We start from the raw sequence: 27,476 nt of genomic DNA, 5'->3' as shown, positions 1-27,476 counted from the left end.
TCACACAGAAGAAAGAAAGCAAGCTGTTTGATGTCCCTCGTTTTTTAAGTCATTTTACTTTATTTTTACCTTTTTTTTTTTTTTACTGAAGCATGGTTGATATACAATGTTACATTAGTTTCAGGTATATAACACAGTAATTTGACAACTCTCAATATTATCCTATGCTCACTGCAAGTTTAGCTACCATCTGTCACCATTCAACACCACTATAGTACCATTGACTATATTCCCTATGCTGTATCTTTCATGTGACATATTCATTCCATAACTGGAAGCCTGCACCTGCAACTCCCCTTCACCCTTTCTGCCCATTCTTCCATCTCCCTACTCTTTGCTAGCAACTACCAGTTTGTTCTCTATATTTACAGGTCTATTTCTGCTTTTTTGGTTTTTGTTCATTGGTTTTTTTATAAGTGAAATTATACAGTATTTGTATTTCTCATGTAAGTGAAATGATACAGTATTTGTCTTTCTCTGTGTGACTTATTTCACTTAGTAAAATACCTTCTGAGTCTGTTCTTGTTGCAAATGGCAAGATTTCATTCCTTTTTTATGACTGAATAATATTTCATTGTGTGTGTGGGTGTGTATGCACACCACATCTTCTTTATCCATCTATCAACAGATGCTTAGATTGCTTCATAATATTGCTGCTATAAACATAGGTGTGTATATATATCTTTTCAAAGTAGTGTTTTTTGGTTTCTTTGGGTAAATACTCAGTAGTAGAATCACTGGCTCATACAATATTTCTATTTTTAATTTTTTGAGGAACATCCAAACTGATTCTCATAGTGGCTGAACCAATTTACATTCCCACCAAAAGTGCAGGAGGCTTCCTTTCTCTCCACATTCTCACCAAGACTTGTTATTTCTTGTGTTTTTGATACCAGCCATTCTGACAGGTATAACGTGATATCTCATTGTGCTTTTGATTTCTTTCTCTGTGCCAATAGTTTATTTTTGGTTTTCTTTCCCTTGCTACAGGAAACATATCTAGAAAAAAGTTGCTAAGGCCATTGTCAAAGAGAATAGTGCCTATGTTTTCTTCTGAGAGCTTTATGGTTTCAGGTCTCACGTTTAGGTCTTTAATTTATTTTGCATTTAGTTTGTATATTGTGTTAAAAATGCGATCCAGTTTCAGTCTTTTGCATGTGGTTGTCCAGTTCTCCCAATACCATTTATTGAAGAGACTATCTTTTCTTCTTTGTATATTCTTGCCTGTAGATTAATTGACCATATTAAGTATGGGTTTATTTCTGGGCTCTCTATTATGTGCCAGTATCTGGTGTCTCTTCTTACAAGTCTACTGATCCCATCATTAGGGCCCTACCCTCATGACCATATCTAAACTTCATCACCTCTCAAAGTCCCCACCTCCAAATGCCATCACATTGCGGGGTAGGGCTTCTACATATGAATTCATGTCATAACAGTAAATGAATCCTTGGATTGTCGGGATGACTAAAGGATCTAATTGAATGTGAAGAACATGGTGTGGTGTAAATGCTCAATTGCTAGCATTGTTACCATCACATGTTTTGCATAGTGATAGACCTTCAGCTCTGGAACAGTCAATGCCTGGCACATATTTGGTGTTCAATAAGTATTTGTTGAACTAATAAAATAATTCATCAACATCAAATCAAGTAATGACTTTTACAATTGCTGAGATTCCAGTGTCACTAAATACGATCCTACTTCTGTTGCCCTCAAGGCCGTGTCTCCAAATGTGGGTCTAAGGACGGCCAGGACTGCTGAGAATGGGCCATTCAGATGACTAAATTGTCTCGTGCTTTGACGTAGTACCCTCCAAGTTGACTCCACCCTAAGGCCATGCCTTAGCCACCCAGCAATGCTCATGGCTCTATGTTTCCCTAATCCTTTCCATCTCTCCACTATATCCAACCACAAGACTCTTTTTCCCCATCCAATTTAATAGTATAAAACCTGCGCTGATTTAGAATCTCTTTTGCAGCTAATCGAACCTTGCAGCTTTCTATTAGCTGTTCGTATTTGCTCTAAGCCCAAGCTGAGGCATCTGGGATTATTATGTAATAACTTGGGCTCATTTCTGGTCAGTATATACCATCCCTTTTCATTCTGAAAATCCCCTTGGGGTGCTCATTCTGTTTGCAAGGGTGAGAGAAGTAGTTGGAAGGGCTGCGGCTGGGGGGTTTGGGATGGGAGGAGTGTTTGCTTTGAGTTATTATCCCACACTTACCAGTATTAAACTGGATTTGACAACCCATAGCCTAGGATTTAAATGATCTAAATCCTTCTTCATTTGGCAGCCTGGTTTCCCTTACTATTTATTGTGCTACCCAATTTATTATCATCGGCATACTCAGAGGCTTTGGTCTGTGGTGCCTTCACAGTCAAGTGATTTATACAAATAATAAAAAAATATGAGGGTTCCCAGCAATGAGATCCAAAGCTGTTCCCCCTCTCCCTTGCCTCTCATCTGGTACAGTCCACCTCCCACATGTTAACCCTTGGTCCTCTTACTTCCTCTCTTTGGAAATACATCCTCAACTCCCTTCTGGACCTGTGAAGGAAATGTCCCTAGCAGGGAGAGGGGAGGATGGTGAGAGCTGTGATGTGAGTCCAGTAATCAGAATCAGGTCTTTATTTGGGAAGTACCAGGCAAACCCTTTCCATACATTGTAGGATTTCAGTTGTCACACCAGCCCTTTGAATGAGGCATTGATTTTATCGCATGTGGCAGCAGGAAGTAGACATATTGCATCTCAGTCTCACTAGAACAGGCAGAGTGAGAGAAAGGATTGGAGGCTGGAGGGGGGTGGGGGTAGGATATGGCCACAAGATCAGAGAGGAAATACTGATACCATCAGGATATCAGGGAAAAATATGAGCTTTGAAATCAGACAAACCTGGGGGTGAGTTCCAGCTCTTTCGCTTACTGGTCGTAGGCCTCTGAGCATGTAACCATTCTTGCCTCCCTTTCTTCATCTGTAAATGGGAATCGTGAATTACCGACGTAGGTAATTTGGAGGCATGAATGAAATATCACACTCAGAGCACTTAATACATTTCTCCATCTGTTAAAAGGGGATAATAATAGTACCTCACTCATTTACCTTCACAACAACCCTGTGAGGTAATATGTATAAAGCACTGAAAACAGTGTTTGGAAATGCTTACGTACGTTAGCCATTGTTACTACTGCTCCTACTACTATTATTACTAGTGATGTTGTTGTCATGATTCAAACTAAATTCAACACAGAAGATCTGTACTGTCCAACCAATATGTTGCAAAGACTTTGAGGTAGGGCCCTGGCAAGCAGAATTCAGCCCCGGTATCAATGGTACGTGTGTGTGCGTGCGCATGCGTGCACTTCGCTTTCACCGCCGCAGATCTTCTCATGTGCTTTTCAAACTGGATGCCAGCCCCAGGCTTGCTGAGGAAGGTTTGGTCTAAAGCTCTAGCCCAGGCTTAGAAAGAACAGCCTTCATTTGAGAACTCAGTACATCCTACCATCTTACATCTCTGGTCTTAAGCCTTAGTATATATGCTTCTATTAGACCATATGTTTCTTGCTGAAAACCAAATGTTGATAGATGGGCTCTAGAGAAGTTAGTCCTTTATTTAAAACATGGGGCAAGGGTAGCTCTCTTGGGAGCATCTGTTTCATTTGAACTAGACAGATGTCCACCCGTCCAATTTCATATCTTGCAAAAATATTTCTGTTGACATTGACCTCAAGCAAACATCAGCAATCCTGTAATGCCATTATAATTTTTTTGTACCAACCAGCCGTAGGCTTTGAAAAGGCAATACATTTTATCCTTTGTTGCCATATAACTTACACTGAATGTGCCACTTGCTACCTGTCTGTAGTTTATACATTATGAAACAGCAGCCCCACTGATACACCTTTATAAAGGAAGCTATACCAAGGGCTCACAGTGGCCTGGAAGTCCAAACGAGGCTGAAATTTTCTCCCATGTCCTATACCTAGAGCCAAGACTAATGTGGAATACTCCAAAATGGCTTTTACAGTATGTATAGATCAGTAATTTATAGGTACTGGATGGTATTTTCAACACAACTCTCCTTTGCTGAAGCAGTGGTAGCAGAAAACGGACTTTAGAAACCAGCTTCATAGGTCACTGTGTGGTCTCAAGCAAGTTATTTACCTTTCTAAGCCTCCATCACGTTCCCCAGCTATAAATGTGTGTCGACGTAGAACCAGTCTCCTAGTACTGATTGAGGATTAAAGGAAAGAATGCATTTAGACTTTGTCACCCCGTCCCTGACACAAAAAGTACTCACAGAAGTGTTATATTTCTGAACTTCTTATATTTAGTAAATTTTATAGATGTTTTCTTTCTGGGTGATTATAGTGTGATAGTGATGGTGTTATGAATGCTGTTATTATTCAGGGTAATAATCATAAGTTGTACTATTCTTGTTTTAGGAAACCTTTTATATTTCCCTTTCTATCTCTGCACGGTTGCTCTTTATTCCTCATTTCAAGGCCAGAGTCGCTGTGGCACTTCCACATCCTGCCTCCTTTCTATTTCTGTCCCTCCTCCCTCTCTGTCACCTGTCACTTGGTTTTCACTTACTGTGCAGAGGAGCAGGAGTTTCTGTGAGTTTGGAGCTGGAAGCCAGAGGCACCGCTCAGAATATTGTCACTTACAGTTCTGTGGCATTTGTGTTAAGGAAGACTTTGCAAACCTTTTCATGAGTATATGTTTGTTAGAAATTCTTTTTTGCTGGGGTGTCTGGGTGGCTCAGTCATGTGAGTCATGATCTCACAGCGTGTGAGTTCGAGACCCACGTCGGGCTCTCTGCTGACAGCTCAGAGCCTAGAGCCTGCTTCGGATTGTGTCTCCCTCTCTCGGTGCCCCTCTCCCCCTTGTGCTCTGTCTCTCTGTCTCTCTCTCCCCCTCTCTCTCTCAAAAATAAACATTTAAAAAAAGAAATTCTTTTATCTCTTGAGGTCAAGAAGACGTTATTGAAAATCTGATTCTCCTACTGAGCCCTGCACTGAGTGGCTTACCTCTGACCTTTCACCATAACTGAGAAGCAGAATAAATGAATGATGATTTCAGCTGCCTCCTTCCCTCCCCGGGTAACGAATGAGTCAGCATCAAGGGACTTTGCCAGGAGGCCTGAGTCATAAATATCCCTACAATCCATCAAAAATCTCCACAAAAGATTGTTTTTAAACACTAAATGAGGAAAGAGTCCTTGGACCTTATCTTAATCATCGCATCAGTGGGAGATATTTATGGTTCTAACTTTGGGGTAGGGAAGGAAAGCTATAGCCAACAATATAGATAAAAGAAATTAGTTTGAACCCAATGTGAGATGATAAACTTCTCATGGAGGAAAGAAAGACAAAAAATCTCAATGAACATACCCACTCTGCCCCCACATTTTTGTCCCTCATGTCCTATTTTTCCCCTGTCTTTCTGACCTTTATTAAGGACTCATCAGATGCCAGCTCCTTTATTCACATTATCTCACTGAATCCTCGCAACTAAGCTATAAAACAGGAAAGATTTTCTTCACTGTTTACCGAGGAGGAAATTGGGAATGAGAGTGACTGACACTCCCAAGATCTTACAGTTAATATGTGGCAGAGCTGTGCTTTGACCCCAGATCCTTCTGACTTCAGAGCCCAAGCTCTTAATTACTTGGTTATCCTCTCTGGGAGGCCAGGGAAAATGAAGAGGGAGAGGAGAATATATAGAAATGCAAGTTGACCTTCTCTCTGCTATATAAGATGCTAATTATTGAACAACAGATGTAGTATGGTATAAAATCTCTGGCAAAATAATTTTATTTTTCTGCCAAGGACTATAAAAAGAGAGCCCCTAAACAGATACCGTAAGACCCTAAAAAGTCACAGCAGCAGCCTGTATTCCTGGGGATGCACAGAACATCAAGCACCCAGCCGCACTGCCGATTTTGCAGACATTTATGATGCCAGTAATTGTAATAATTATATATACCTGAAGCTACCCTGTTTTCACTTCATCCATTCTAGCTAACTTGGAGCGCAGTCTGCCATCAGGGATGCCTTTGTGATATGTATGATATTTTATTTATGAGAAGATTAGCAAAATATGATTGTTGGAGTCGCTAATAAAGAGGCAATTGGAAAAGGAGCCAGCTGGCATGCCACATGTAGCTCCGGCAGGAAGACACATCTAATCTGTGTTTTTCTCTCCAAACTCACACCTTATAGGCGCCCTAGAGCTTTCCCCCTCCTGCTTTCCACTAAGTGCCTCAAAGACCTCATCAGTTTCTTCTGAAAATGCAGAACATATCTCTGTCTACATTTCCTGATCAGATTCCCTGCGACTCTTCAGGCTGTTTTTTCTAATGATAAAAGTTAACCTTACACACGTGTGGGAGCATGACTTTGTCCGGTTGGGAAGGGCAGGAGGGAAGTGTGAACTGACAGGCTCTGGAATCCAACAGACCCACAGACACTGGCTAACTCTGAGGTAAGGAGTGCGCAAAGAACATGATCTCTGAGCCCCATTCTCTCCCTTGGTGAAAACAAACACACTTCCGTTTTCACTGCCCGATAGGTAATAATCCTTGTAACTAAATATGGAAGAAGGGTCTCATTTCAAAGTATTCCATGCATGGGAGTCATGCAGGGCAGGACAGATAATGCTGGAGGTTAAACTTTGTTTTTCCTTCCTAATTCTGAGATCTAAAAGATAACAGTCACTAAATCAATGTCTCTCTCTTCCATCTTTGCTTTCCTTTTGTTGAAAGTCTTTGCATTTCTTAAGTGAGTTATTTTGTCACAGTTAAAATTATATATGCCCATTATAGAAAACTGAGAAAATTATCTCAATGAAGCAAAAAGCAAAATTTAAAGCCTCACAATCTTGCCCTTTGAGCCTTAATACACTTCCTTCCTGTTCTTTTTTAATTTAATGCATATGTTTCACATAGTGGAGGGGATCCACATTCTTTGAAATGAAGGGAAGTGTCTCGGAGTTAATACCCTGAGACCTTGTTCTTGCCACTGTGTTCTATGGAGTGAAATGCAGTATACTATTAGTAAATTTTGAATTTAGATATTCTAGAAAATGAGTTCCAGAAGGACCCCTTTATAGAGCCGCCTCACAAATGGAGTAAGCTGTGGGTAATTTACACAGCAAAGGAAACTGTGGGAAACGTCTCCTAGCTTTCTTAAGTGAGATCCCATGAGCCTTAGATTCAGAGGCTTGTAGTTGTTAAGATACTGACTCAAGGATCTAGCTGTCTGGGTTTGAATCATGGCTCTACTACTGAGTGGCTTTAGGATGTTAGGCAAGTTAGGCAGCCTTCCTAAGCCTCAGTTTTTTCTTTGCTAATTGAAATAATAGTACCAACTTAGAGATGTGTTATGAGAATGTGCTCTGAGTGAGTTCATGCATATATGGTGCTTAAAAAACACCTAGCATACTTAGGAGTAAATATTAATTGTTGGCATCGTTATCAATAACCAAGGGTGTTTGTTGGTACTCAACTCCATCCGCTTCCACATGATCTCCCGAAATGTCTCTCTCTTGCACTCTAAATTTTCTGGGGGCAAAAATTCTTGTGCTCACTCCTGTCGCCAGGTGCAGCTAGGACGGTATCTGGTTTGATATAGGTGTTTATTACCTGCCTCAAATTGGCTAACCACCCGGTTTTCCTCCAGCTATTTGGTGTCTAGTGATGATTTGACTCCAGGCCACATAGGGTAGGTGTATAATGGCAGAGAAGGAAGCGTTGTTGGATGGTAACACTCTTTGCCCACAGCACCCCCCCCCAACACCAATTTTTCCCTTTAACTCCTTAATGCCCCAAGAGAGGGAAGGAGAGCCCATGAAAACCAGGAGTTATTGCTCAGATTTATTTTTTATTTACACACGATTCCTTCTTCCTCTGACATAGCAGCCCTTTGAGATTTTACAAAGGAGACCTCACTGCCAAAGTTACCCATTCACAGTGTCATTTTCCTCATTTTCCTTTCCTTCATGTGCTGTGCTGGTCATAATGGAGTGAATGGGGAAGGCACAGGCCCTGACCTTTTAGGGTCTTGTGGGGAAGCTGTATGAGTGGATGGTAAGTATTAGTGGGATAGCTTCTATGTCAGGAAATTCAGAGTGCCATGGGCAGTGTTGGGAAAGTCATCTAGCAATTTTGAAAAGTAAGGAAGGCCAGTTATTTAGCTTTGGTAGAAAGCAAGACTCTCCTTAATAAGTGTGGAGTAGGGAAGGTATTATGAGTTTGAAGATGTCCTTGTTCCTACACACTCTTGTATTTTCTGTGCTGCGAAGAGGGTAGTACATTAAAAATCAAGTTATTCCTTTTAATTTTTTTTTTCAACGTTTATTTATTTTTGGGACAGAGAGAGACAGAGCATGAACGGGGGAGGGGCAGAGAGAGAGGGAGACACAGAATCGGAAACAGGCTCCAGGCTCTGAGCCATCAGCCCAGAGCCTGACGCGGGGCTCGAACTCACGGACCGCGAGATCGTGACCTGGCCGAAGTCGGACGCTTAACCGACTGCGCCACCCAGGCACCCCAAGTTATTCCTTTTAACTCAGTGTTTCGTGGTCAGCTTGTACCACCTTCAACATATGGAGGAATTAAGACAATTTCCTCTCAAGACAGGCTTTCTAACATTGAGATGCACACATGCATATCCAAGCTTCCAGACACCTGCATCCATTTCCCTGTGGCTGGTTATTTTTTCCTCTGAAATGTTTTTTTTTTTTTTCCTTTCTGATAGTGTAGTGACAGAAAGATATAGTTTCTTCATGCTGTGTTTTTACTTTCTATTTTCCTGATAAAACTGTATCACTGCAGAGGAACTCAAATCTAATCTTCAATATATTTAGCATGAAAGCAATAAAAAGCATTAATTCACTCCAGAAAGAGCAAAATACAGTCGGGTACTCAAAGGAAGAATCACCATGGAAACTGTTTTCTTGAGATTCTGTACTCTCCAGGCTCCAGGCACGACTAAGTGAAGAAAGGAAGGCAAAGGGAAGAGAAGAAATATCCTGCCCTTTCTGTTGTCACTAAAGTGCTGCAGAGGAATTGCCATGAATTATTGATTACATGAGTAGAAGTATATATGAATTAAAATTGTTAAACTGGTGTCTTTTCAGTGAGTGTGTAAGGGTGCACAGAGAACGTGTTCCTCAGTGTTCCCCCTTCCTTGCTGTCAAATCCTATTGAGCAATCAAAGAGCTATCCTAAGGTCAAAAGTTGGCAGAGAAGCATGAGGAATTAGGATGATTAAAGAATTCTGGGAGCTGGAAGTAAAGGACCATGATTTTGCATACAACTCCCACACATACTTGCCTTTGTGTACCGTGTCAAGATGGTTATGGTTTCAGAATTTTTTCAAAGATATTAAATATGTAAAGATCAGAGGCCAGCTCTTGCCTTTGGGACCGTGGTAATGGGATGTGATGGAATTTCCCAAAGGAATTTGTTTTGGATTAAATTCATTCTGTGTTTATGTACACGTGTACACATCTCACAATGTACCCACTTTTTTTTTGCCTTCTCTATTTTTACCAATTCATAGGTTTTCTTCCCTGAAACTATATTCCTCCATTGAATATCTCTGATAATAATATCTGCTGTGTGTTAAATATTCCTGTGAATTAGCCACTGGGCTGAATCCTATGCCTGATACTATTAAGAGCATGGACTTTTATTTGGATAAGATTGTTCTTTTTAGCAAAATGACTAATTCAGTGTTCACTAACAAAATAATCATGTTCTTATGTAATTCTCACAACAACCCTAATGAGAAAGTCCCCATGATACAGATGAGGAAGCAGAGTTTGATGATGGCAGTTGAGTACGGTCAATCACAGAGCCACTGAGTTGTGAAACCTGGATTTGAAACCATGTATGAATCCTATGTCCATGGTTTTAACAGCCACACTAAGGTTTCATCCTAGATGATACAGACAACTTGTCTTTTTAATCTCTATGCAAGCTCATAACTGCCATGGGTCTGAGCACATAGATAGGCCCTCATGATATTCATAACAAGTACATATTTAGAATCCACCATTGTACCAGGTATTATACTAAATATAAAAATTGGAAATGAGATAAAGTCTCTGCCTTCAAAGAGCCTACATTCTTTAGGTTTCCATGTATGAATAACCAGACACAGTAGTCAGGGGTTCGGAGAAAAGAGAGGCTAATGAGGTTCATGAAGGAAGATTCATCCTGGTCCTTCCAGAATGGGGAAAGCTGTCAAAAGGTCAAAGAAGAAGGAAGAGAAATCAATTAGGATAAGACAGCATGATTTTAAGCATAGAGATGGGAGTGAAATGACAAGAGTTTGGAGACTTGTGAGCAGATCAGAGCATGTGTTTTAGTGAAGTAAATTTGAGCAAGGAACTTAACAAGAAGGCCATGAGTGAAGAACCTCAAACTCTGGAGCGAGAAGGTCCGGATATTATCCTGTCAACACAGTGAGCCTTCAAGGGATATGTTTATTTGTATTCAAGTATTACTTAAAGTAGAGCATTGTTTACTCATGTTTAGCTCATTGATTTTTACATACCTATACATTCTTGTCACCATTACCAACATCAAGGTATAGGACACTTCTAGGACTCTATGCCCCCTCTGACTGAACTGCTTCCCACCCCCGAGATACCACTATCTGACTTCCATGTGAGTATTCAAGGGAAGTAATAAAAAAGAAAACAACATGAATGAGGTTTACAGAAAAGTTTAATGACTTCTGGGATGTAGCATTGAGTGTGGAGGTGAGAGATTTCAAACAGGGAGACCAGCCAAGAGGGTGTTACAAAGTTGACAATCCGTCCCTCCATCCATCACTTTCAATATGTATTGGATCCCTATTGTGTACCATACCTTTGCATTGGGGCTACAATAGTAGTCAATGCATGCTGTCTCACTGAAGAGACCCACAAACAAAGAAGCAGTTACTTTCCACTGTAATGTGTGCTGAACTAGAAGGAAGCACAGGTCGCATTTAAAATGGCCCCGAACCCAGAATAATAAAGTCAAAGAAGGCTTCTTGGAGGAAGAGGCTCCCAACCTGAGGCTTGAGGACAAATAGCAATTAGCCAAGCAAGGAGGAGACTGAGATGGAAGGGGTTCCAGGTAGAGAAGGAGCATATAGGAAGGAATAAAGAAGGTAGGTGACTGTGTCAAGGAAGAGGCTTGGGCAAGAAAAGAATGGTCACAGACAATGGGGTTTTCAAATCAGAGAAGTAACCAGACTTAGTAAATGATATCGTATCATGAAAAACCAGGGTTTATCAGCACCAGCATGGAATCCTGACAACCTGATTGAGCAACAGTCTGCATCTATTGTTCAGAAAATTTCAGATGCTTAGTGTGGCTTGTGCACTGTTGTTTTTATCATAAGCAGCCCACCTAGTTGTCCATCATTTCTCTTGAAAGTTGAGCCAGAAAAACCAGTCAGGCAATCAGACTTCCATCTCTCACCTACCTCTTTAAGATGGAGCAAGTTTCTTACATTTTGTACATTCTTTATCTCCTTTCTTCTGGAGTCTCAGCTCTGCTGATTTGCCAGGCCACCCTTCTCCTCCGACTTGTCCAGCAGGTTTCCTGTGTACTTTTGAGCAAGCTACAGAGGTCACACCACCTCTTTACCATATGTCTGTTAGCAGGTGACTCAGTAGGCAAAATGTGGCCTTCGTAGGCCTACAGACCTGAGTTAAAGCCTAGTCTATGACCAACTCTCCTTGTGACCTTGAAAAGTTAATGTTTCTGGGCTTCAGCTTCCCTGCTGGGAAATAGTGATACCCACTGTATTAGGTGTGAGTGATTAAAATATAAATGCACCAGATCCCCTAGGATAATGTCTAACACATAGTAAGTCTTCCATAAATGTTATCCAGACACACTAATGCAAATCAGTTAACAGCACAGGCATACTGCCTATATTGGAAGATTCTGCCAAGGGTTTCTGGGTTATCTGGACAAGTCACATAGGCTCTCCTTGCCTTAGTACTCTTATCTGTAAAATGGGAGTGATAATAACATCTTCCTCCTGGTTTTATTGCGAGGGTTAAATGAGTGAATGCATGTAAAGTGCTTCCTATGTGTGTGTGTGTGTGTGTGTGTGTGTGTGTGTGTGTGCGTGTGTCTGTCTGTCTATCCCCTATTGGTGTTGATATTAATGTTAGTAATTATTATTTGTATAGTACTTGTTTCATAACTATGAAAATGGGAGAAGAGTGTGTGCCTACTTTCTAGGGTAGTTGCCAAGAGCAGCTAACCAAGAGTTTCAGTGGCTCCGTGCCAGACACAGTGGGCCCCCGATAATGTTTGTTGAATGAATGAGAGCAAAGTGCTTCTCTCTAAATGCTTTCTATAAATGTTTCATCTTAATGATCAGCAGGAGCCTCCACATGGAAGGAAGTGCCAAAAGAGTTCACTGGGTGTCAGCCTGGGCTCAGGCCTGGTAGATTCTGATTATGTCAAACAAAATAGATTCAGATCTGTCTATTTGGTGCCACTGAAACTGTGCCAATGAGCAGCAAAATGTGATTTCATATTGGGGGAGTGCCAGAATCCAGATTTACAGATCAAAGCAAACCCTACCTATTTCTCATACCCCCTCTCTCCCCTCAATGGGCGTTTCTTACCTCTGAAAGAGCTTCTGGATGTTTCACAAAATCAGGCCCCAGATGTTTGAAAGACTTTTGCAGACAAGGTAATCAATCCATTTGGTGGCCAGATGCTGTCTGAAAATTTTCCTGCTACAGCACTGTGAGTTTCTAAATTCATTAGAAACATAAATTAATTAAATCTAATCAACAGTGGGTGATGCAGAAGATTAAACACTGAAAAACAAATACATTTCCAACTGGCTCATATTAGATGCAGAGAAAAACACTCTACTTTTGAGGTGAAAGTCAAGTTAACCCTTTGTGTGATATTCTCAAAAAAACCTTTGCCAAATCTGAGACCCCAGGTGAGCCTGTAGTTCTTCCCAAGTAAGTCTGCCCTAATGGGTCCATTGACCTTTCAAGAAATAAATTGTGTGTTTCTCTCAGTAAGAAGGGTTCTAGAGTGGTCTTACTTTGTTAAGCATTAATAGGAGAAAAATATCCACCATTCTTTCATCATGAAGGGCCTCTGGAAGTAAGTTTTGCAAGACATAAAACGGAGTGAAGCATCATTCTTTATTCTACACTAGAATAAGTTACCTGAATTCAGAGTTACTGTCTTTCAGCGCCAAATCCCCAATACCTAGAAGAATGCCCAGTACATAGTAGGTGCTTAGTAAATAGCTGTTGAATGAATTGAGGATGAATTTCTTTCTCACAGGATTTCTGAGTTACTGACTTTCCCAGATGAGTCCCCATGACACAAGATAAGTGTAAGCAGTTTCCCAAAAGTATTTTGACTTTTTTTCACTCAAAGATCAGAATCTTGAGGGACTGATAATCCATAGGACATATTTTAGAAAACTTGGTTCTACAGCATTATTGTATAGCACCCCTAACTTTTGTCCCATATCTTTTACCCTCAGTCTAAATGGAACTGAAGAAGACTCAGGGTGAGTAAATTATGAATTTATGGGGCCGATTCTTGGATCGGAGGCTATTCTTCAAGGAGGTGCTCAGCTCAGTGGAGAAGCCAGCCTTTAGCCCTGGAATTGACACATTCTACACTCTTGTTTGCCAGTGGAGACAAATGGCCTCGAGCTATGTGGAGAAAGGGGTTGCTTCCTTTTACGCAGGCTTATAGAGGTAACAGTGTCCAGAGGATGCCTGCAAGCCCTTAAGACCAGCCCCTGCTAACTCAGATACCTACAGAGGCCAAGTAACATCAAAAATGAAAGCAGAGCAGTAGAGAGAAGCCTTTGGAGGATAAATGGGAGCTGACGTTTGGCCTCAAGGTTGGGGACCAGTAGGAAGTGGTGGGAGAAGAGGTAAATTTAAGGCCTTGTTCCTTTCTAAAGGGCGCAGCCACAAGTCCCAGCTCAAGCCAGCAGTGGCCATGTGGGAATGCCAATCCAGTGGCACCCATCTATTGACTTCCAAAGAAACTGAAAATCTGGATTGTTTATATGCAATTTCATAATTTCTAAAGGTAAACATATCATTCAAAAAATTGGAAATCTTTTTGTGGACTAACATTGCAGCGTTAAATAAAACCACCCTGCTGGTCAGATGTGACCAACCACTGCGGTTGGTGTTCTCTTCCTTATCTCATCTAATCCTCCTAATGCTCTTCCATATTGGTACCAGTATCATTTTGTTTTACAAATAATGAAACTAAGATTCAGAGAACCCAGGTAATTTGTCCTAAGGCACATCTGTTATACATGGCAAAGCTGTGAATGGAGAAGTGATACTGTTAATCATTCATTATATTACTTTTGGGTAAGGTATTATTCTAATTCTTATTTAGTGTTTATGTGTGTCAAACACCATTCTTAGTGCCCTGCATAAATTTACTCATTTCATCCTCCGTATAATACCACTCCCATGTTACAGATTAGGTAAGCAGTGTGGAGAAAGACATTAAGAATTATACCCAACATTAGCTATCTCTGCTGACTAGTGGAGCTGGAATTGAAACAGGGGCTGGAAGACTGCTGTTGACTACCTCCTAGAATTACTTCTCAGAACAACGCCCCAGATTAGACACATAGAAGGTGCTCAGCAAATAGTTTTCCACTGACACCAAGCCTCATTTTTAGCTGTGTACACTTTTGGGATCCTGAGCCTAAGGGTGTGGTTGGTGCCTCTGGGTAGCTGCTGTTTCACCCGTTATTCCCTGTGACTCACTGGCACCTGTCACTCAAGCAGCCTTCACTCTGTCACTTTGCTAACTCCAGGCACACAGAGCAGAGACCGACAGGTCCTAGAAACTGGCTGAGCCACTAATGAACTGTCTAATGCAGAAAGCCCTTCTCAGCAATCGGGCAATCCAATTCAAACTGTGTGTTTGACTGAAATAGTTCACTGGGTCAGACTTCTTGGCATTTAAAGATCTTCCCACCCAGTCTCTAGTGTTCTGTTCTTTTTCTTCCTGAAAATTGAACAGGGTGGAGACTGGCTTAGACAAGGGTAAGAATTGAAGAATCAGAAGGGTGTGTATACATTTTACAATGCATGAGCTTTCATACATATGATTAGCTTTGGAGAATAAGGCAAATGTAGATCTTAGGAGAATGAGGGAGATTTCATCGATTTTTAAATGTTCATGGTTGTACAGATCTGCTACACCCAGTTTGACTGAAAACCAAATGTGTGTATGGTGTGTGCATGTGTGTGCAAGAACAGTATTAGAGAATATATAATGAGCGATCAGGTAATAACTATTAACAAATATTCTAGAAAACCATACTTTTAAAGAACATGTATTGTGTTTCATATATGGGGGTGCAGACCAGGAACCGCAAGGTGAAAAAATCAGTTTTGATCCCTGATTTGGTTAGCTTTATAGTCTTATAGCAGAGGCAGACATTATCAACAAACACTCAAACAAATATATAATGAGGAATTCTGATAAATGCTTTAAAGGGAAAGAATAGGGTAGTACAGAGCAGTGTAGGGCAACTAGAACATAAGCTGTCAGAAAAGGTCTGTCTTGGGATGTGCTGGTTAAGCTGAAATTTAAAAAATTAATAGGTGTTAGGGGCGCCTGGGTGGCTTAGTCTAGTTGAGCATCTGACTCTTGATTTAGCCTCAGGTCATGATCCCCGAGTTGTGGGATCGAGCTCCTCATCAGGCTCTGTACTTAGTGTGGAGCCTGCTTAAGATATTCTCTCTCTCTCTCTCTCTCTCTCTCCCTCCCTCCCTCCCTCCCTCCCTCTCCCTCTGCTCCTCTCCCCCCACTCATGCTTTCTCTCTCTCTAAAACATCTTTTAATTAAAAAATTAAAAACAATTCATAGATGTTAGCCAAGGAGAAGGGAGAAGTGTGAATAGTTCAAGTAGATAGAGCTGCATGTTTGCACACCCCAGAGTGGGAAGAAGCATGGCATTTACGAGGTCATGAAAGCAAAGTGGTGGGACTAGAGCATAGTGAGATAGGGTGTCAGGGAGATGATTTAACGTGAGGTTTGAGTGATACAAAAAGGCCAGTTCCCAGTATTTCCTTAGTAATAAATTACCAAAAGGTGATACTCTCCAAAGGTTTCCTTAAAATGGCTTCTGGTGCATTTTACTGTTGATTTAATTTCAGTTGAAGAAGCAAGCAGTGTATCTGAGATTGTGACCAGTGTTAAGTCTATATCTTGAGTGTTTTATCATTGTATTTCTTCTATGACCTGATAAAATATTGACATTTAATTTCTTCCCCTGGACTTTGCAGTAAATGATCAATGCACCACAATCAAGGCTAAGAACCTGCTATGATGTGTGTTGGATAGAAAGAAATTTTTCTACTGCAGTTAATAGTTACTGGCTGTTTCAAGCCCTAAGCTTTTCCATACTCTCCAAAGGCAGTAATGTAGGTTGTTAGAATCAGTATTTGAAATGCCCCCAAAAGTAGAGTATTTAAAAGACATGGTAATAGGTTCCTATTTCCACTCCTCTTCCTTTCTGCTGTGCTTGGAGGAATTGCTTCTGAAAAAGGACTTGGCACTTGATTTCTCAAGCACTGGTTTTATTTCAGAGATGTCCCAGGTCAGGAACCTATGGTACTCACCCATTTGAAAAATAATAATAAACTGGAGGCAGAAATGGAGCACGTGTGACTCTGATTTTAGAGGAGAACAATGATATGCATTACACAGGCCAACAATCAGTTGTCCCCATAAGAATATGAAATCTCCAAGTGTGGACTATTTATATCACCTATGCTCTGAGATCTTAGATATTGATAAAGATGCTGTCTATTAAAGAAAGAAATATGAGTCTGTTTTCAGGGAACTCATCATCTAGTTAAAGATATATCTCTCCCCACACACACACACGCACATGCACACGCACGCGCGCACACACACACACACACACAGAGTATATCAAGCAACCTATTAACATTTGTACAATAATCCAACACGAGTCATTCCAAATACGAAAATACTAAAGGGTCTTGAAGTTTTATGTGCAGTTTATTGGTAGACCCAAAGATAAGTAAAATAGGAACTCTGCCCTTAATGAAATAGTTTCAGTAAGGAAAACAGAGCAAGTACATTTTCAGTTATATAGCTACATAAGTGGGAAGAGCTACATAAGTAGCATATGAACAGTCCAGAGAATTGTGGCATTGTGAGGAAGAAAGGATTGTGTTCCAATTAGGGGAGCTCATGAAAGACTTCATGGAGAAAGTGGCCCTTGAGTTGGCCTTAAAGGACTCCTGTGTTCATTGATTCACTCAGCCAGGGAATAAGTATTTTGTGCAAACCTCCTAAGTATGTGTCCCTAGGCTGGGTCCCTAGACTAAAATAGTGAGTAAGATCTTGGCCTCCAGGGGCATACATGTCAGTATGCACACGTAATGGAAAGAATGTCTTGGGAAAAATGAAATTGCTTCACAGTTGGTCAGCACAGACTGTATTTGCTGACAGTCTAAGAGTTAAACTTTGCTAACGTGCCAGGTGGGTGACAAGGAGTACAGAAAATGATGGAAAAGTTAAGGCTGGGCCCAGAAGATCCACTCTGCCATGTTAAAAAGTAACTATGAGGGAAAGATGAAGAAAGGATTAGGAAAAAATAAACCACAGACAAAAGGGAGTGGGGACAAGAATTAAAAGGTCGAAGGAAAAGAAGTGGAACACAAGAGGCAGGTCATGAACATAGGCTCTGGAACTAGAACTGGGTTCCAATCCCAGATCCCCTTGTTAGCCTTCCAAACATGGACAGTTCTCTGAGCCACCATCTCCCCATCTGAAAAATGGAGGAAGAGACTGATATCATGGAGTTTGAGTGACCATTAAACATAATATAAAACACAAGGTACAGATCCTGGCAAAGTAGGTGTTAAATAAAGGAGCCTGATAATGCAGATTGAGGAGGAGAGTTTAGGTCAAGAGTATAGTACTATGCCTGGCATGCAGTAGGCCCAGTTCAATAGTTCCACAGAAAAATTGCGATACTGGTGTTTTCCTGAGGCTAAAATATCTTGAGGCCATGCTCATAGCTAGTTAATTTCAGCCAGTCTTTTGCATGACAGTTGCGATCCTATCCCTGTAGTCATGCTGTAATAAAGGAATGTTCAGCTAGAAGAGTTTTCCATTAAAGACCGACTTCCTGGCAGGGAGATCTACAAATCACTTGGAAAGTTCCTGGCACCATCACCTGGGTCTGGCTATTTGCAAAGTGTCTATAAATCTTCCACAGGGCAAGATGAGAATGTGGGTTTTTTCTTTCTCCTCTGACAGACTTGTTTCTTTCTATGCACTAATAAGAATCATGCTGAAAGTTACCCAAGAAAGGCCATGAGGAGGTCAGGTTACCCATGTGGGACTGATCTTGCAGTAGACTTAACATTTTAAAGTGTATACAAGTGAGAAGCCTTCCATCAGGTAGGCAGACAGGAGGTAATGGACCCAGAGATGCATAGTAGTAGATGGAATGAGTCCTTTCTACAGCTGGCTTCAGAAGAAAAAGGAAGGAGAGAGGGATGGAAAGAAGAAAAAGAGAGAAAGGGAAGGAAAGAAGAAAAAAGGGGAAAAAGACAGGAGGAAGAGCAGGAAGGGAAGAAGAAACAAAAAGAAAACCAAGAAGTTTGTTTTTCATTTATTTATGGTGATTGCATGGACATCTGACGTGTTGATTTATGGGAGAAATGCTTGGCCATACTAAATGTTTTGAGACTCCTGTTAAACCTTATATGAAGACAGATTTTGTGTAGCATTTTTCTTCCTAACCATCTTTTGGCTGTGGGTGGGAATTGAACCTGATCAGATTTTATTTCGCCTATCAGTGGTGGACCAGTTACTGGCTTGTTTATTCATGCATTCACTTATCTGTTCATTCTGTTCCATGTTTTTCCTTATTCATTGCTCATCTTTCCATAAGCATTGCTTGATCTTTCCATCAGCAAATACAAATGCTGTTGTTTCTCTGATACAAAAATGCTCTGTTCACCTGACTTCCCGTACATCTTCTGCCTCATGTCTTTGCTACACTTCTCAGCAAAACTCCTTGAAGAGAAATGTCCACAGTGACTTTCTCCCATTAGCTCTGAAGCCCAATCCATGGTTCCACCAAACCCACCCCCACTGATCCACAGAAACCACAGTTGCCAAGGTGAAAAGTGACCTCCATTGTTCAAATCCAAAGGCCACCTGAAGGCTTTGACCTTGCCTATCAGCAGTGTTTGGCATGACTGATGGCTCTCTCTTCTGCTCTTCTCTGGCATTCGGGACCCTCAGCTTTCTTGATTTTCCTGCTATCTTACCAGCCTCTCCTTCTTCTGCTCCTTCTTCTTTTCCTGATTCCTCTTCTTCTCCCAACCTTTTAGATGTTGGAGTGTCCCAAAGTTCAGCCCATGGTCTTCCTCTCCTTTAATACACTCTTTCCCTGAGGTCTCATCTAATCCTATAGCTTTAAATATCATCTGAAGTGGTAATAACTCCCAAGTTTACATCCCCAACTCACACTCCCTCCTAAACTCTAAACCCTTCTTTCCAATTATCTACTCAGTACCTTTACTTGTAAATCCCTCCTACTTCCCATGCCTGAAACTAAATGAGTGTCTGGCCTGCCCCAAAAATGCCTGAATTGCCCACAAACTTCCCATCTCAGTGATGGCAGCTTCATCCTGCCAGGTGCAGAGGGTGCTGAGGGCAGAAACCTTGGAATCATACTCGAATTCTCTCTTTGATACCCCGTAACCAGTCCATCTGCAAATCCTGTCATGTTGACTCCGTATGTATCCAGAATCTGACTACTGCTCTCCACCTTGACTGCCAAGGCCCTGGTCTGAGCCACCCTCCTCTCTCACCTGGATTATCTCGATAGTCTTCCTGATGATCCTGCTTTAGCCCTCCACAGTCTGTTCCCAGCTCTACAGCCAGATTGGTACTTGGAACACATCAGACTATCTCATTCCTCCGTCCAGTACCCTCCAGCAGCTTTCCCTTTCATTTTTTCCTCACTTTTTAAAAAATATTTATTTTTGAGAGAAAGAGCATAAGTGGGGAAGGGGCAGAGAGAGAGGAAGACAGAGGATCCGAAGCCGTGCTGACAGGAGAGAGCTCAATGCAGGGCTCCAACTCACAAACCTTAGATTATGACCTGATCCATAGTTGGACCCTTAACCAACTGAGCCACCCAGACACCCCTCCTCACTTTTTAAAAAACTGTGGTAAAATGAACCTAACACAAAATTTACCAGTTAACCATCTTTAGGTATACAGTTTAGTGGTATTAAATATTTACATAGTTGTGCCTATTTCACTTTTAGTAAAAGCCAAAGTGCCTGCTATGGTCTGCAAATACTGAACACCTCATTTTTTCCTGGTTTGCACTGCTCCAGCTACCCCGATCTGCTGACACAGGCCTGCTTCTCTCTTAGGGTCTTCTCACTGTCTATTCCCTGTCTGGAGCACTCTTCCTTCAGATACCCATAGAGTGACCTCCCTCACCGCTTTCAAATCTGCTCAGTATGGCCTATCACAATCACCTTATTTAAAATCTAAGCCTCCCACCTACCTTCAGAATTCATTTTTTGGTGTTTTTTTTTTTTTGTTTTGGGTTTTTTTTTTATTGGGGGGGGGGGTTGTTTTGAGAGAGAGAAAGAGACAAAGAGCACACAGGAACAGAGGGAGAGAGAGAGAATCTTAAGCAGGCTCCACACCTCAGTGTGGAGCCCAACGCGGGGCTTGATCCGTGATGGTGAGATCATGCCCTGAGTCAAAATCAAGAATCAGATGTTTAACCAACTAAGCCACCCAGGTGCTCCATGAATTCTTAATCTCCCTTAATCAGCTATGTTTGTTTCCCAGAGTACATTACATATGATGTGATTTATTATGCTCATTGACTATTATTTTTTCTCCACAAGTAGAAAAGAAGTTCCCTAAAGACAGATATTTAGTATGTTTTATTAATTGATGTACACTTAATACATAATGTAGTGTTTGACACATAATATATGTGGCCCTTGAATATTTTTTGAGTGAATAAATGAACCATGAATAAGTCTATCAACATTTAGTATTTCCTGCTTTTTCTACATTTTATAGTTGATATCTAACTGCCAAGTGAACATGAAATCAGATATAATGGATTTTTTTAAATATCCAATTTTCAATGGTTATAAAAAAGCAGTAAGTATGTACCATAGTGCCTTTTCCTGATGAATATTTATTAAAATTTGGGTCATGCTGGTGAGGGAAATCAGCACGCACTTCTTTATGCTATCTTTTACTGTTTACCTACTGTATGTGATATATTATATTCAGTGTTTTAAAATAGGGACATTATCCAAAAGAGAGTAATATTGTTTTAAAGATTTTGTTTTTAAGTAATCTCTACACCCATTGTGGGGCTCCAGATTACAACCCTGAGATCAAGAGTGACATGCTTCACTGACTGAGCCAGCCAGGCGCCCAAGAGTAATATATTTTTATAATCTTAAAAACACCACAACTCCTAGCCAGAGAGAAAGGAAGGAATGGAGGGAGGGAGGAGAAGAGGAGAGAGAGAGGAAAACAGACAAAGAGAAATACTGATTCATAGAGTTGTAAATGGCACATTTGCTTCTAATATTTTCCATTTTCTTTGCTAAAACCATTGAAAAACCATCATTTTGTAATACCTTGTAAATTGTTAGCAGTATCTTTATTGTGTTTGACATAGAAATTTCATGGTTTAGGGGGGAAATCCAAATCTTGTCCGACTCCATTCTTCTTTAATTCTTTAGGACCATGTAGAATTAAGCACACAGATATATTGTATTTATTGTTCAATTTGTCCTTTAGAGAAATGATAGGAGATTTCTCGAATGCAGGCATAGGGATGACATGTGAGTTACCTTAAGTTTCTGTAGTGATTTCCTTTTGACTTCTAGGCCAAAACTAGGGTTCTGACTCTCTGACCCAAACATTTCCACTATAGGGTGTTTCAACACCCTCTTCTCCAACTTTGTTTTACTATGTTCAACCATTTACCACTGCTTCCCAGTCCTCTAGATTGAACACTTCTTGAAGGTAAAGACAGGTGTGTTGTGTTTGTAGTGTATACCTGGAACCCAGTCCAGTGATGTGCACTTAGTAAGTGGTCAGTAAATAGATTCCTGGCATTTCAGATCTATTTGCTCCAAATCCACTTTGGGTTGTGTGATTGCTACCTCCATGCCCTCTCCCGGTACCTTCTCTTCACCAACCCCATTTGCTCTTCTCTCTTCCTGTGATTCATAGGACATTCCAATCCCTGCCAATATGACAGAGGCTTTTAGGATAAAATCTTTTCTTTACTGATCAATCTATGTGGTTCTAAAGTCGTAAAATACTCATTCCAAAATAAGAGCGTGCCCTTGTCTCACACCCCTTAAAATATGTTTCTAACATTCATCCAGCATATATGTTTTGTTTGTTTACACTTTGTTCTGGGTTATTCTCTATGTGATGGTCCACTTTGGTGTTGCTTCTCTTGAGCTCTCCTTTGGTGATCGATTCAAGAAAATAATTCAGATGCATCTATTGCATATTAAGACACTAAGCTTGGCACTGAAGGTTCAGTGATGAACAAGTTCCTTATTGGGTTTTCAATTCAGAGACTAAGAAAGGCATTTAAAATGTTTCCATTACCATTGTAATTGCTAATGGTAAGTGGTGAGGACTGTTATGAAGGGGAAGAATGGGGGGCAGTGAAGCTGCATAGTAAATGGAGGCTGCTTGGGTTTGGGGAGAAGTCATACCAGGCTCCCCTAAATAAATGATGTTAAAACCAACACACAAACCTGGCAAGTTCAGCTCCCACAAGGCAGGTGCCCTATCTTTCTGACATCACAGCCTCTGGCACAGAAAAATTTTTGACCGAAGACATGCCAGACAAACTCCACATTATGTGTGTTTGGGTAACACAATGCCTACCCAAAAGCTGCTATATAGACCCCCAGATAGGATGAACTTTCCCATTTTGGACCCAGAGTCCCTCTGACTCTCGGGTCCATGCTAGATGACCTATGTTGTGTAGATAATAGCCCTGAATGATTGACAGAGTTTGCATTGCCTGAGCAGCTAATTACTCCTCTGCTTTCTGAAAGAGTGGGTGACAGAGGGTAGATACCTTGACAGCAGATCCCACTATAAACCATGCAGGCTTGTAGGCAAGTCTGGACTGCTACCAATTTCCCACTGGATGTTTCTATATTTGGAGGACTTAGAATTTTTAAAACCACTTTGTCCTTTGGGCAAGTTTTGTCCCAACTATGGGAACATTCTTTCTTCTCCCCTTCTGTGTGGTAGAAACTTGTTTTGAGTGAAAGGAAGTCTCCATCAACCCACCTGTCCTGGGTTATCTCAGACCTGGCTAGTGCTGGGGATTTGGTCAGTGTGGGGAAGCTGTGTGCATTTTAATGGAAACAGCATGGCATTCATTACTCACCTGCTTCCCACCATCTGGATTTTCACAGCTCAGTAAGCATGGTGGGCTCCCTAGACTTCAGAGGAGAACTTGACTTCTAAGGAGAGCCTGGCTCGGTCCCTCTGAAGTCATAATTTTATGATGGATACCATGATAAATTGAGGGTGGGAGGATGCTTCTATCCCAATAACCTGCTTTCACTTTTGAATGGTTAGAGAGTAATGTTCCATTTCCACACAGGGGAAGGGTGGGGGGAAGCAAACCACCTCACTACTGAGAACTAAGAAATTATGAAGGAAAATTGGTCATGTGATAAAGTGAAATAAAAATGTGTATGTGAGAGTTTGTGCATAGAGGTTGCAAGACAAAGAACCACTTTCACTTATTTCCAATTCAATTTGTGTTAATAATCTGGCCCTGTGCATAGTGCTGTGAGGAAAACAAAGATGGAAGACATGTCTATTAGTAAGTGTTGAGTTATAAATAATAGAAAATCTTCTAACAGTGGCTTAAACCACTTGGGTATCTATTGTTTAACAAGTTCAGACACAGGCTCTTCCTGAGGCAGGTTTTTGTAGTTAAGTGATATCACCAAAGACATTGTCCCTTTCTTCCATGTCTCATATTCAGCCTCTTGGCTTGTCACCTCATGGTCACATGATGGCGGCCACACCTTCACATATCATAACCACATAAAATCATATACAAAGGAAATAGTATACAAGGAGTATGTCAGCATAGCCAGAAGGCCACTCCTCACTTGGTTCCCTTCTTTTATTCAGGGAGGAAAACTTTTCCCCAGAATCTCTGCCTCCTTGCCCTCCAGCAGACTTTCCTGCTTGCCTCACAGGCCATATTCGGTCACATGGCCACCCCTAAACCCACGGGGCTGGGAAGGAAGATTCTGGATTTCACATCCTCTACACCGGGAGGCAGGCAAGGAAGAAAGGCACTGGGTAGGAGTAGCTAACCAAGAGTAACTAAGAGTAATAACCACAACGTATTACCTGCCTTTAATGAGCTTGGTCTTCATGGGCAGGCTGACGTCTAAACAACACCCACTTTCCAGCACTCTGTCTCTGTTTACATGGGAAGCAGCAGTCGTGATAAGATCTTGGGAATTGGGACTCTTGGATCCTTCTACCTGCTTTCTTTCATATAGGAGAAATACCAGCACTAGATCGAAGTTAAAACCAATGTGCACAGAATTAATTATATCCAAATGAAAGGAGAAGGATTCAGTATGTATATACCAGACACTGGTCGGCGACAAAGGAATCAATTCGGGGTCAGTCAGGAACTGTCTATCATGCACAGAAGATCAGGATAGCAAGCTTGTGGCATGTGTAATGGCTCTTCCCATACCCATGCCAGGCATAGCCAGTTAATCTCAACACTCTCCCACCAAGCTCAGCTATGACCTTAGAATCCTTCTCATTAGGCAGCTCTTGCCAATAAACAAAACTGGTGAGCAAAATTAGAGTCACTTGTTATCACTACTCAGAACTTTATATTTACTACTTCTGTCTCTAGAACTGAGCTACAAGAATATAAGTGGTACCAAGTTAAGAAGCGAAGGCTACTACCAAACTAAAAACCCAAACATAGTCCTATTTCATTGCAAAGAAAACTTTGAGTCCAAGGGCAGAAAACCTCATGCCTAAACCTAGTTTGTGATACAGGCTAACAAAGGCATATTGATGAATTTAGTTTCTCTCCACTCCAGAAACAGTAAATAGTGATGTTATCTAAACAGTAAGATTAAAAAAATAAAATCTTTGACTCTGACTAGTGAGAACTGATCGTTGCCCCCCAGTTGAGCCATACCTATTGAGACCAGTAGTTATTAAGCCTCTATATTTGCATAGCATCTTTAACATTTTAAAGGTCTTAAGTACCTGTCAGCTTATTTTATTCCCATAATTTTATTCTTTTTTACAAAAATTGTTCACAGGGGCAGTATGAAGGAACTTGTGGGGCGGGCTGACACTATTCTATATCATGCTGTTGGTAGTGGATACACATCTATATGCATTGATCCAAACCCATAAAACTGTAAGGCACAAAAAGTGAATTTTAATATATGTGAATTTAAAAAGAAATGTTTTTAAAAGTCTACGGAATCTCTGAGATAAACGCTAAAATCTTGTATTTAGTTTGAAAGCCATTTAAAATTGTGTACCTGTCAAAAATTGTTCGAGTATTTATGGTCATAAAAAAAGGATCCTGAAAAATTAAAAAAAAACTGTAAGAAAATAAATTAAATCACTCATATCCTACACTAAAACATCATTTTGGATTCTCCCTGACAGACTTTGGCCTGTGACTGTTAGTGTGTGTGTATTTATAAGAGTTAACAATTGTTTTCCAGGGAGTCAGATTGTAAGGGAAATTTCATTTTATATTTTAAGTATCATCTTGGTATTAATGGAAGTTTTAACAAGTGTATATTGCTTTACCAGTTAAAAAAGATATATTTTAAAATGAAAATACTTTTTAAAGATTACAGTCATCGTACATGTACTGTGTTATTGCCTGGTTGGGTTTGTTTTGTTTTTTTTTTTAATTTTACAATATACTAAACTTTTTCAAGAAGCAGGCCATTTTGACACAATCCCAGTAGCAGTATTTGGGCATATTTTGTTTGGCCATAACCAGACTTCATTTTCTCCCCCCATTTTGATAGAAAGTATACTCCAACACACTATTTCATTTATCAAATTTTAATAGAGAAAACCTTATCTGAGATAATGGAGGCTGGCTTTGGGCTATGAACCAAAACCCACGAAGGAGGCCACAGTTTTACATAGACAGAAGGAGTAATTTTAATTCCCACTGGGAGCCTGAGACTCCCCTATTTATTTAATGAGCCACACAGTCATTGCCAATCTAGCTACAAGCCCCTATGTAGTGATGACAAAGGGTACGTGTGCTGTCCCCTGTTCCCCCACCATGCAATGCAGGACCCACTGGCAATTAATCACAGCACTTCAGCCTGGAAGTGACCTCCCAGATTGTCTCAGCACACACTTTCCCACAACCAACTATATTTCACCGCTGTCCTCCACTGCAACATCTGTTTTCCACCTAGCTGAAGGTGTCCTCATCCTCACTGAAGAAGCAGACAGCTCTGCCTAGAGCCGAGCTTATCATCAGGAAGAAAGCCAACTCTTGAGTGGGCAGAACTAACCAGCTGATATAAGTAGAGTAAATGACTTCATAGTATTATCTCCCAAATGTTGCTTAGATGAAAGATAAAACATTTAATGGGCTCTGAAGGCTAAATTAAATTACTCTCTCATTTGAATCCCTATGATTGATGCAGAGAGGCCAGTGCTAGTGACCTGGTCGGTAGACCTTGTCCCACTAGAGGATTTGGGTTTAGGTCCTCTCCAGGTCTAAACTGAGCCATCATTTTATCTACAGTCCCTGCTCTTTGAATTGGGCATCGCCTAATCACTGTGCCCAGCGCAGGCGTTGTGTAGACGCCAGCCCAGCATGGTACTGTGAGAGACTAGGGTAGTCACTAGGGGTTCCCTCTATTTCTTCAGCCTAATCACAGGCATAAAATGGCCAAGTCAATTTCTATTATTCAGGTAAATGGAGACTGTATGTATGAATTTACTTGTCTGGAACCTTTGTAAGAAGCAGAGATTGATTTTAAAAAAGAAAAACTCCGTCTTAGCAGTGCCTCTTGCACTAGAAATGGGGTTACGAGGCCACCATCTTGTGGAAATTAAATCAGCACAAATAAATGTGGAACAGGGCAAACGTCATACCTCCCAGGGTTTCCTTTAAAAAAATCATGTTAACTACATTTGACCTCCATAACTGTTTTTGGCCTCTGTTTTTTTGTTTTTAGTAAAAAAAACATGCACTTTATCCACATCTCTATAGGATAGAGGGGAAATGGTCAAGTTTATAGCTTTATTAGAATGGTGTGATTCAGCTCGGTATTTGATAAAATGAGTTG

At 40.8% G+C, this 27,476-nt stretch overlaps 1 protein-coding gene across 10 annotated transcripts in view; it reads left to right on the top strand.

The window, feature by feature from the left end:
- The window catches only part of PPP2R2B (protein phosphatase 2 regulatory subunit Bbeta), a 469,020-nt gene that overhangs the window by 327,036 nt on the left and 114,508 nt on the right, over positions 1–27,476 (top strand). Inside the window, exon 2 of one of the 10 annotated variants that reach the window (XM_043590399.1) lies at positions 13,544–13,570. The exons of the other annotated variants lie outside the window; for them this stretch is intronic. Coding sequence (XP_043446334.1) covers positions 13,549–13,570 — 22 coding nt within the window. The 5' untranslated portion in view covers positions 13,544–13,548. The remainder of the gene's footprint in view (positions 1–13,543; positions 13,571–27,476) is intronic. 10 annotated transcript variants of the gene reach the window in all.

Source organism: Prionailurus bengalensis, chromosome A1 (assembly GCF_016509475.1).
Source record: "Prionailurus bengalensis isolate Pbe53 chromosome A1, Fcat_Pben_1.1_paternal_pri, whole genome shotgun sequence".
NCBI lineage: Eukaryota > Metazoa > Chordata > Mammalia > Carnivora > Felidae > Prionailurus > Prionailurus bengalensis.
The sequence above is the reverse complement of the archived record's forward strand: the minus strand, read 5'-3'. Positions and strand labels throughout refer to the sequence as shown.